This window comes from Streptopelia decaocto (assembly GCF_964273445.1).
Source record: "Streptopelia decaocto genome assembly, chromosome: 1".
Taxonomy (NCBI): domain Eukaryota; kingdom Metazoa; phylum Chordata; class Aves; order Columbiformes; family Columbidae; genus Streptopelia; species Streptopelia decaocto.
In genome coordinates, this window is record NC_138663.1 from 41,887,228 (window position 1) to 41,898,856 (window position 11,629).

Consider the following 11,629-nt stretch of genomic DNA (forward strand, 5'->3'; position numbering starts at 1 on the left):
TTTATGATTAAAACCCAGGAATTTATTACTGTTTATTAAAACATGATGAAGACTTTCAGCCTCGTTCTCCTAAGACTACATAGGCTAGCACACAGCATGGAAAACATATGTTTAGCCAATGTATGAGAGCACAGATGCAAAAGGAGTATACAAAGCATCACTTGGCAGCTGCACTATGGAATGACTATGAAACAACAGTAGCTGACTTGAAGTAACACTCCTTTCACCTCAGATCCAGGAACATCCAGGAACATTAGTAACTGTAATGTAATGGGAGAGCAGGGAAAAAGGAGAAGCCAGAAATATCTGAAAGGAATTTGGAAGAAAGCCTAGAGGAGATAAAGTACAACTACAATGAAAAACTTTCAAAGAAGGATTTTTCTTTACTGCCTTTTTGCTCCACTTCTTAGGTTATATTTGCAGTAATCCTGGTTTATATGACTTCCGATATACAGATTTATTCTTTCCTGAGAAAACGTACCATGAAGTTTTAATTAAGTAACAACAAGCTAAGAGAACACTTCACATCTATTATAAAATAAACATAAACCCTTGCTCCATGAGAGATTGTGGACTATATATCTTGTAAAAAATGCAACAATTACCTGATGGCTTTTAATGCTAATTTCCTATTTTTTAAGTACCCTGCATATTTTTCCTCAGACAGTTAACAATAATTTTCTTAAGCTACAGTACATGGCAAGGAGGAATTTCTATATGATATTTACATGTTTGTGTGGAAAATCGATTCCCAAAAGCCAGATGACATTTATGTTTCCTTTCACACAGAGATTCCATCACTGTAGAAATTTAGAACTATAGCTGCAAATAAATTATTTTTCCCTCATTTGTTTTAGTACTTCCAGGGCCTTAGCATAACTGTGGCAATAAACAGTAAGCAGTATGCAAGAATTCAGGCAAAATAATCCCAAAATAGTAATGATAAGCAGCCTAACACAATCTATCCTTTTTTCAGCAGTATTCACGGCAGTACTGGATAAACGGTGTTCTTCTAGAGACTTCACCTTTTGTGTCTCTGTCCAATGAAATATTTTGCTTCTTCAGGATCTTTGCAAAACCATGGAAGAGATCACGAGATGTTATGGCCTCAGCTGTCAGTAATATATTGTGAACAGCCATCATTGATGCAATCCTGATATGTTTTTAAAAAAAAAAAGCCAACAACCTGAAAGAGGATCTGTCTGGAGAGAAAATAAAAAGGTTCAACCTCAATGTAAGAAAGTGATGGAAATGGGAAGGGGAATATATAACACTTAGAAGCCTTCAATGGAGAGAGAAAAAGAGTTACAAATCTTCAGCTGTTACTGCCTCCCCACCAAGCTTAAGTAGTCAGAAATCATCAGTGTTACAGTACTCACAAGAAAGGTTTACCACCTCACTATAAAAACTGGCATGCTGTCCTTCTTAAATAATTACATGAAATCAAGAACTGATATTACTAGTGTGAACACTCAGTTATTCTCTGTTCCATCCCTCAGCTGCACTCCTTTCTTAATATTCCAGCACCCAAATACCACTAACCACACCCCATATCCTACTGCGAACTAATCTGAAGGGGCATGAAAAAATGAATCTTCCCTCACTTCCAGCTCACAGTTAATAAAGGTGCATGCCCAGCTGTGTCTCTGGCATCTCTAGAATGGAATACTGTAATTCACATGATGTGAAGCTGACGACAATGACTCCAACCAGTACAGAATGCAGCCGCTTGCTTCCTCCATGGTTTAGGTCAAAGTGACACCTCAGGCTCTGTTGCCCAGTTATTTGTAGATTCTAGTTCATGTCCTAGGCCGTAATCTCCAAAGCTCAAATTTGTGTTACATTAAAGATTAAATTATTATCTGTGAATATAAATTTATGCACCTCTTGAACAATAAAGATCACAAAGCTCTGCGTGAAACTTTTTACAGTTGGAAACAAAACATTTGCAGTTATGGGATTCAAGCTCAGCGTGATCTTTTGAAGGACTTTTAAGGGATACGAGAATCTAACTTTTTCTAAAAAATATTACAAAACTGTCCATTTTGAAGGCACTCCTCCACAGTAGCAGAAAGTATACGATTATTTCCCCCCACCCTGTTTTCAGCCCAAGACTAGAAGACTGAGGAAAGAACGAAAAGAGAAAACCCATACTTCAATAAGAGTTTTATCCTAAAAAGGTAAGAGTCAGAAGTTAACCAAGAACATCACTACTATTAATTCTACTTGGATATCACTGGGATACTATGGTTATGAGAAACAATATAAATCACTAAGATAAATAGAAAGTGATGGGTAACAAAATTAAACAGCCTAGCTAAAAATTGTCTTGAAGTCTAATTTCCATTCTTCTTCTTCAAATGAACCCATGTATGTTCAGATTAAAGTAGAACTGTAACAATGTGACTGCAGTGAATTCCAGGCGCTCAAAAATCAGACACCTAATATCTGACATAAGGCAACAAGACCACCCACTAAGTCCCTCAAACTACGTGAACAGAGCTCTCCTCCAGATAAGGGAGAATGCTGAATGCTCTCAGCAGCTTATTTTTTAACAATTTCACTGGCCTAACTCACTTCATCTGCACTGGCTCAGAGATATGGAATCAGTCAAAAGAAAAAGTAACTTTTCGTTGCTGGCCAGCATATGCTGGGGTTTTGTATTTCGAAATTACTAAGAGAAATTATCTTCCAGATGCTCCACCTGCCCAAGGTATTTTTAGGAAGCAGATTGCATCATAACTTTGCTGTTAAATGCAAACGAACAAAAACCCCCAAACAAAAATCTTTGCTCAAAATTATTGTTTATTCCTCTGCTAAAAAAGCCTTGAATACTTTCTCTGTAAATCACTTTAAATGCTAAATCAACAAGTAGCCCTTTCCACGAAAGACACACATCTCACCTTTCAAGGCTGCCTGTTCAGCTTGTGTATACATCCCTAGAAAGAAGTATGTACAGGCAAGGTTCACCCAAACATCTGGATTGCAAGCTGGTTGTTTGGTTAAGGCCTCATATTCCTGTAACAGAAGAGAGGGTTGGCTTTTTAAAAACGGATAAAAGCACAGACCATTCTTTCTTCTACCATTTTACAATGTATCATTAAATTATTGAGATCAAATTACTTATTCTCAAGTTCATTGCAGTTCTTACAATGAAACTATTACAAAACAGGCAAATTCAAGACTTCCTAATAGTTAAAGATAATTGTAGTAAATATTACTAAACTGTGCCTAACTTCACGATTTGCCATTTTAAGACTTACAGCCAACAGCTAGAGAAAACCACTAGATACCTTGTTCTGTTATTTCTTACACATCCACGTTTGTTACATATCCCTTAATACTATCACATAAACCGCTTCATTTCTTGTTATTTGTGAAACAGTAAAAACTTAACAGATCAGTCTTTCAACCTGCTTTTTTAATGGAGAAAAACTCTGCCACTACCAAACAGTAATATTTCTGAAAATAAATATCTTTGTATCAAAATAGGTACTAAAACCAGAGGCAGGCAGACCTCTCAATGCTATTTTTTTTCCTCTTTTGGGTTTCTGTTAAATTACTAGGAAGGACCATCCCAGTGAAAGTGCCTCTTGCTCGTGCTCCTGCTCCCCATCCAGCCCCATCCAACAGGCAGCATAAGGCAAAGCGGGCAGGGTCACACAAGGTTCTCACCAGACGTGCTGAAAGAATGCCATCCACATACTCCCTGTCACCAGAAGGTTCTCATTCCTGACAGCAACACAACCCCTCGCCAAGTCTGTACTCCTTCTCCAAGCATATGAATTGGAATTTCCTGCTGCTTTGGGAGAGTTTACTTGATTGTGCCACTACAGGTGGAAGACTTCTTACCTCTGGGGGAAAGACACGGATACCTATATGGCACTAAATAAAACAGACCATGCCCAAAGGGCAGTGAATCCCAAGAACAGAAACATACTGACAACAATAAAGTTTATAGTTTGCAAGCATAATTTTTTTTTCTGTTGCCAAGTGAAAGCAAACTGCATTCCAAAACAGAGAAGGTATTGGTAAGGTAGGCCCTTGAAAGCCATCTCAGTCTTGCTAGTACTTCAGGGACTAGCTGTCCTTCAAGAAGACATAAAATAAATAAATAATAAAATTTTAAAAAAGAAAGAAAGAAAGAAAGAAAAAAACATTTAAATAGAGGCCAACCTTTCCTACTGAGGCCAGTTCAATCTTGATGTAGGCCAGTCACAGATCTCCAAGAGACAGGCCACTGCTCTTTATTGGGACCATCTGGAACCTTTCAAAATCTGTTCAGATTAAATGCACCCAAACGCCTCTTTCGGCTGTGGCTTCAGGCAGATTAATTAGAAAAGACAAAGTGCATAAACACAAGTCATGCTCTGGCTTGGCCATTCAAAGCAAGCAATAAATAAAGATTGCTCTAGCAGTACCAATGTGAATCTATGGAAACACAGTAAATAAAAATCAGGACTATAAGTGCTTCTCAACCCTGTAGTTCTGGGCCATGAGCCCAGACTATGTGCTGTTGCTCCTTTCTTCACTAAAAGGCATTCAACATCCCAGTCTCTCAAAGACTACTTCACAAGAGCTTTCCCCCTCCTATCCAAAAAAACAAAGTCAAACAAACTAAACTAAATACTCCAAAAAGCTTTCTCAACTGCCAACCTGGGGCATATTTTTGCCAACCAGAAGCATAACAACTTCTTGCTATTTCCTCCTCCACCTCTCACCCCCATCACGAGACACATACACTTTTCCTCAGAAGCAGGCTGCTGGGTTGATTGCCTACAATTATGGACACCTACTGACAACACTGAGGCCAGCAGGATTCTGCTCAGTGCCCTTATTACTTGTCTGGATTCTCCAAGCCCACACAGATCCTGAAGAGCCAAAAAACAGGCCAACCTACAGGGCTGCCCCACAAGTGCTCAAAGGAGATGTGGAGACACTAATCATAACCTGGCTACCGTCATGCTAGAGAAGCCTATAGAACTTCCCTGAGCCAAAATTCTGCCTTTTACTTTCTAGTTTCAGCTGTCAGTAACTTGAGGGTACCTGTGTTCTCACACTGCCAGCAGAAGTACTCAAGCAAGACCAGATAGTCCTTGTGGATGAACCAGTACTCTAGTATAGCCCTGTTCATTTCATGATTTACTATTTGACTGAAATTATCCTGAGCAAAGTCAGAGTAGGCAGGAGGTCCTGTCCATGAAGAGGTGAAACGGCTCCTGATTCTCACCTAGGAGGGAGACTTCAGACAGGAGAGACTGTCAGAATCATTGGCAGTATTTAATGAGATTTTGACAGAAACAATGCATTGCAGGCTCTGACCCAGAGATCATGCTTTGCTCTCACGTGCGTAGCTGACAGATCAAAACGGCACCACTGTGTCAGGCAGATATACCACGCCAGCATCCTGTGTGCCTAAACCCAGTCAGAGGGCACATAGAGAAAACGCAAAACCTGATCTTGAACCCAACCTAGCAGTGCCCCTGGCCTTGCCAATTCCTCTCCTCAGTTGTCAATACCTCAAATATGTCTTACAACACTCCCTTTCTCAGGCCCCAGCTGCTTCAATGTGTAGATCAGGCACATGAGAAACAGAATCATTGGACTGATGCTCTGATCCTGATCCTCGGGTGCCACTGGGAAATTTTTCAGAAATGGTTTAAGATTAGTGCTATGAACACGTCGTGGGAGAAAGACAGGTGGATTTTTCCCCATTAAGAGCAGTAAGTGTGGAAGACTCCAGAAAACTAATTAGATGCTGCCATCCACTAAGGGGGTTCTGGTTGCCATATGATGCCAGGAAGACACTGGCCACTCAGTGTTAGTAAAAATCAATTTAGGGAGGGACTGCCACCATGACTGCTGGAAGAGTCAAGTCCAGTGCAGTACCATCTGTAAACTGGTCTACAGCAGTAGGGATGATCCCATTAGACCAATGTTAGTGGCATATCCTTTGAGAAAAGGATCTACCTCCTAAGGAGAGGAAAGTGTGACCCTAGTGATGAGTTAGTGCTCAACCTAGGGAATTACCTGACTGTTGGTGTGCCTATGATAGGAGAATGTGAATTCTCTTATGTGAATGTACCAGAAATTTTGTTATCATTATCTCTGAATATATTCTTGGAGCTAGAGGTCCACATCATTTTCATTTTTTCCCTGCTTCTCGCAGTAGTGGATGATGGCAACCTCATCCCAAGCCTCTCCAAAAGTTGCCATGCAACCAGCACGCCTGGCTCACTATGAAAGTATCATTATAAATAAAAGGATTATTGAGCAGCATAATTTCTGAAGACGCTCATCAGGCATATGGAATATGCTGACACAGACTATGCATTGCCACTTCTAGGCACTTAGGAGTGTGAATCATTTAGATTGTGTGTAATGTCACTCTGGAGAATTCTGCAGAATCTTCCATCCATAGTATTTTATTTACAGGGCTCTTGGTACTCCTCAAAGAGTGCTCCAAGATCTAGAAGGTATATGTAATCAAGGAAGTTGTCCTTGAGAATACAGCAACAATGCCTCTGTAACATATCAGAGAACATACAGCATTACACTTCAGCCTTGAAGCTGATAACTGAAAGGCAATTCAGCCTCCACAGTCAGCACTCTTTTCCTTGACTACTGCAAGATTGGGAATTACAGCTATGGTGTTCTGTCCTAAAAGAAACTAGATTGAGATGCACAGGCTCATTTCACACATGGCATCACAAAATGACAAGGTTATCAGGACTCATCACTGTGCCAAAAATCAGGCTTAAATCTGACAAGATAGGGCCTGTGATATCTCATTTAAAACACACACAAACAAACCAACCACAAATCACGCGTACAAACCTTACATTGTCCCTACTTCGGCAAAAAAACGGGAACGAGACAACCACATTGCAGTTTTTAAGAGCCTGAATCAACAGCATCACCTAGTGGTGAATGAAACACCGCATACAAAACCTAATCTCTTAAAGGAAAAAAAAAAAAAAAAGCTGTTACTTTTTCGTTGAAGGGAACATTTAAAATCTTCTCCTGCGTATTCCAAATAGCAGAATTTATTTCAACCAAATTGCCAGCTATTTTTCAATTGTATACAAACGTTTTTCTTTTTTTAAACTTCCACTCCTTATTAACACCTAACATCCAGATATTAAGTACAGCAACTGATTGTTACATTAATAATCTTTAAATTTCACAACTCTAAACATGAATATTAAGTTACCACTATGTCCTATACTACGTTCTATATTGTATATACTGTCAATTCGATTCACTGAGCACTTCTAATATCTCTAATGGATGTTTCCTCTTCTTTTTTTTAAAGAGGGAAAGTGCCTTGTGAACTTACTCAGAAGCTTCAGAAATTCTATTTCCACCTCATGTACAACTTTTGTGCATGTGACCATGTACTGCTATAGTTAAACACTTAATTTTATCTAAGAGAGAAAATACCATAATTGTTTATAATCTATTTTTCTATGGCTATTTTCTTTTGTTAATACTTTAAATTGTCATCTGTTCTTAATATTTCTTCCAGGGAAAGCCAGTTAAAAGACTGTGAAACCTTCATCATTATGATTCACAGTGAAGTGTAATGGGGATCTGTCTCAGCTGACACTGAGCGAAACCAGTAAGAGTTAAACGATGCAATACAGCAGTGTATGGACCCAGCAATTCACATCTGTGGGAATACAGCAATGAGATGAGCGATACTCAGGCAGACCAAGTTGTTTTCAAATCTTCACTAGCTTATTGGCAGCCTTGTGGGTATCACCACACCACTCCACAACACTCCCTGTTCTGGTGTGCGCACTGATTTCAGCCCTCAGAGGTACACAGTGAGGCAGGCAACAAAAAATTGTTAAGACTTCTACAGTGAAATATGCTAGCACAAATGAGAAGATAAAGGGATCCCAGGGACACTGGCAACAAATTGAGTTTCATTGGAGACATAAATGGACATGAGAGAGAATTGCATATGGACTCATACACTGAAAGAGATCCAACAGCACTGTATAGTGCAAATATTTAAAATGTATGCATATTTGAATAATCAAGGTCTTCTAGTGACTTTTGGAGAGTCAGCTTTTGGAGGGTAAGAATGTCTCATTTCTTGAATTACCTAACACAAGCAAACATAAAGAAGAACAATAACATACATTAAATGGCCAGAGGCATCAACCTCTAAAGAAAGAATTTTTAAGGAATGCATATTACAGAGAAGCAACACAATGAAGACAAAGACATAAATAAACCTGAAAAGTAAAACTCTGCAAAGGTAGCAGCAAAAAAGGACTAGAACATTTAGGGCATGAACTATGACATTTAAAAGGGCCAAGTAGGCTACTGAGACAAGTATTAAATCAGATAGTAGATAACATTAGAAAAAGGTCTGTTTTCATAGGGGAATATACTTTTTTTCCAATTCAAACTGCTTTCCACGGCATCTGCCTTATTACCATACATTTGTACCTTAGCTGGTTGGCAGAACTGTTCCCTATTACAGAACATCTTCCTCCTGTTGTCATTGTTTTATCACAACATCCCCATTTCCAGCCTCAGGGAGCAGGATTTCGCCACCTTACCTCCAGTGCTCTCTTGTAGTCACCCAAATGAAAGGCAGAGTACCCGATCCAAAGGTCAGTATCCTCCTCCTGCTCACCCACATGCCGTTTAAACTTTGGAGAGAAGAAAGTATGTAAGGATTTTGTCAACTGCCACACAGTTTATAAAGCCCCAGAGATAATCAAAGTAATACAAGGCCATCTTATATCACAGATGGTTTGACAGCTATAGATGCTACCTGGGTGGAGCTGGTCTCACATTCCTGAGAGAATCATAGAATGTCCTGAGTTGGAAGGAACCTACAAGGAAGAGTGAGTCCAACTCCTGTTCCTGCGTATGACAACCCCACAGTTCACACCATGTGGCTGAGGGTGTTGTCCAGTCTCTTCTTGAACACTGTCAGGCTTAGGGCTGTGACACCTCCCTGGGGAGCCTGTTCCAGTGCTCCACCACCCTCTGGGTGAAGAACCTTTTCCTAATGTCCAACCTGAACCTCTCCTGACACATCTTCCTGACATTCCCTTAGGTTCTGTTACTGGTCACCAAAGAGAAGAGTTTCTCCTCCTCCCTTTGTGAGGAGGCTGTAGGTGCCATGAGGTCTCCTCTCAGTCTCCTCCAGGCTGAACAAACCAAGTGACTTTAGCCGCTCTTCATACCGCTTCACCTCCAAACCTTTCACCAACTTCATAGCCCTCCTCTGGACACTCTCCAGTAGCTTTATCTCCTTTTTATCCCTTGGCGCCCAGACCTGCACACAGTGCTCCAGGTGAGGCCTCACCAGTGCAGAGCAGGGCGGGACAATCACCTCCCTGCCCGGCTGGCAATGCTGTGCTGGATGCACCCAGGACACGGCTGGCACGGAGAAGCAGCAGGCGTCCTCACATGCCAAACCCAGTCCTAGGAAGGGAGGAGAAAAGCAGCCAGAACAGGGCCTAAGGGGTGCGGGTGGAGGCGAGCGGGACACAAGGCGGGGAAGAGTCGCTCTCGGTCCGCAGCCCTGTCGGGCACAGGCCTGGCAATGCCGGTACCGTCCTCCCGAGGGGAGCAGAGTGGGACCCCCGGGGTGCCGGCGGTGCCCCCGGGCCGGGGTCTCAGCCCCGGCGGCGGCCGTTACCTCCAGCAAGGCGATCGCGCCGGTGAAGTCCCTCAGGGCCAGGAGCTCTTCCAGCTGCGGCACCTTCTTCCCTTTCTTCTTCCGCCTGTCTCCGGGCGGCGGGGTACCCCCCACGGCCGGCTTGGCCCGGGAGAGCATCTGGGCAGAGAGGAGAGCGGAGCCGGGTCAGAGCGGGACCCCGGCGGGGCCCCCCCGACTGAGGTGGGGGGAAGCACCGCGCCCGCCCCGCGCCCCCGTCCCGCCGCCTCTCACCATCCTGCCGCCGGGCCCGGGCTCCTCGCTTCGCCGACGGCGCCGTTGCCACGGTAACCACGGGACGGCGGAAGGCGGCGGCGCAGACCCGAGCGCGGCGGCGAACAGGCGCCGGCTGGCGAAGGGCGCCGCCCCCCGGGGTTCCGCCTCCGTTGCGGCCGGCGGCGGTCTCCGTAGCGACAGCGGGACGGGGGATCGGCCCCTCAGTCAGTCTCCCCAGTTGCCGGCACCCCGGGCACGCGGAACCCTGGGACTTGTGGTCTAATTCCAGCTGCTGGCACTGAAACATCCGCACACACACACACTCGCGCACAGAACGAAGAGTCCCCTCACACAGGAAAGCAGTCAGAAATGGAGTTTAAGGTTGTAGTCACTGCAGTCATGGGTAGTAGTAGCGACTACAAGATGAAGAGTCTCCACACAGATCAGGTGCAAGGCATGGCCAGAGAAATGTACCGACGAGCAGCCTGTTTGCACATCACCAGCCCCTTTTATCCCCTTGTCCTGTTTTCCATACTGGTGCTTCCCTAAACCACCTTGATCTCCCTCTTTCCCTATCTTTTTTCCCCTTTGCCTAAACATCCCATAGTAAGTCTTGTTCAATCCCAAAATGCCCTTCCCTTACATCCCATAATGAGTGTCATGCTCACAGCAGGCACTCCACCCAGTCTACAGGGTGATCCAGAGCTTCTCCTGGTGATATCGATGGGTTGGTCACTCTCCTTTGAGGGCCCTGTGGGGAGGGAACCCCACAGTGGAACCCCAGAGGGAACCCCAACTTTTCTGGTAAACAAAAGCGCTCCATCTGTATTTCTATAATTATGGACATGGAGAACATAATGTAAAACATTACGGATGTGGGTTGTGTACATTTTAACTGCATACAGTAGCTGATCTCTCTAGCAAACTCTAGATAATTTTCAAGCACAGATATCGCCTTTTTTCCTGACATTGCGGTTTGCTGTGAATAAAACAGATCTCTCCTTGTTATAGGGGAGCACCATATGGTGGAATTCCCCGGGTTTCATTTTTTATACTACCTGAATTGCACCATCAGAAATTCCAGTGCAGAGGAGCAATACATTACACGATTGCTGACAACTCAGCTAGCAAAAAAATACCTGTCCATGGACAGGGCTAATGAGATATCTGTATTGCTACCATTTCATCCTTGAGAAGAAAAATATTTTGCACTCCATCAGAAAGATACAGGCTTTTTTTTTGGTATTAATAAATATATCCCGTCATATTGCAATCATCTGTAACTCAGTCCAGCAGTAAAGAACTGTGTGCTGCTTCTTCAGAGCACGGCTTTCACATTCCCCTTCTCCCAGTCACTTCAATACGGCTTAACCCTGGAACGATCTACCCAGCTTGCAGCTGGCCTTGAGAAGTTACTCTGCAACCAGGAACCCTGGGAGAACAACAACACTGTGATGATGTCCCTTTCTAATGAATGTGCTTTCATGACACAGGCCATAGAAAATGAAGGCAAATAATCCACTCACCCATAGTGGATTTCTCTGCAAGAAATTAATTTTGACTTAGTCTGTCAAAGTGATAAGGAATGTGTGCTAGTGATTTGGTCTACTTTTATAGCTCCTGTCTATTTAGCAAGGTATTTTTGTCAGGAGAAAATTAATTTTCCATAAATAATTCTGAAATTATTTGCCTTTTCAGAGATTTTATTTCAAGTATTTTTCTATA

General features: G+C 42.8%; 1 protein-coding gene across 3 annotated transcripts in view; it reads right to left on the reverse strand.

The window, feature by feature from the left end:
- Positions 1-10,022, reverse strand: part of IFT56 (intraflagellar transport 56) — a 47,529-nt gene extending 37,507 nt beyond the window's left edge. For all 3 annotated transcript variants that reach the window (XM_082071995.1, XM_082071994.1, XM_082071993.1), the window contains exons 1-4: positions 9,923-10,022; positions 9,671-9,808; positions 8,577-8,669; positions 2,904-3,018 (exon numbers count right to left, since the gene is read on the reverse strand). In XM_082071995.1, coding sequence (XP_081928121.1) covers positions 2,904-3,018; positions 8,577-8,669; positions 9,671-9,808; positions 9,923-9,925 — 349 coding nt within the window. In that variant the 5' untranslated portion in view covers positions 9,926-10,022. The remainder of the gene's footprint in view (positions 1-2,903; positions 3,019-8,576; positions 8,670-9,670; positions 9,809-9,922) is intronic.
- Between the last annotated feature and the right edge of the window lie 1,607 nt (positions 10,023-11,629).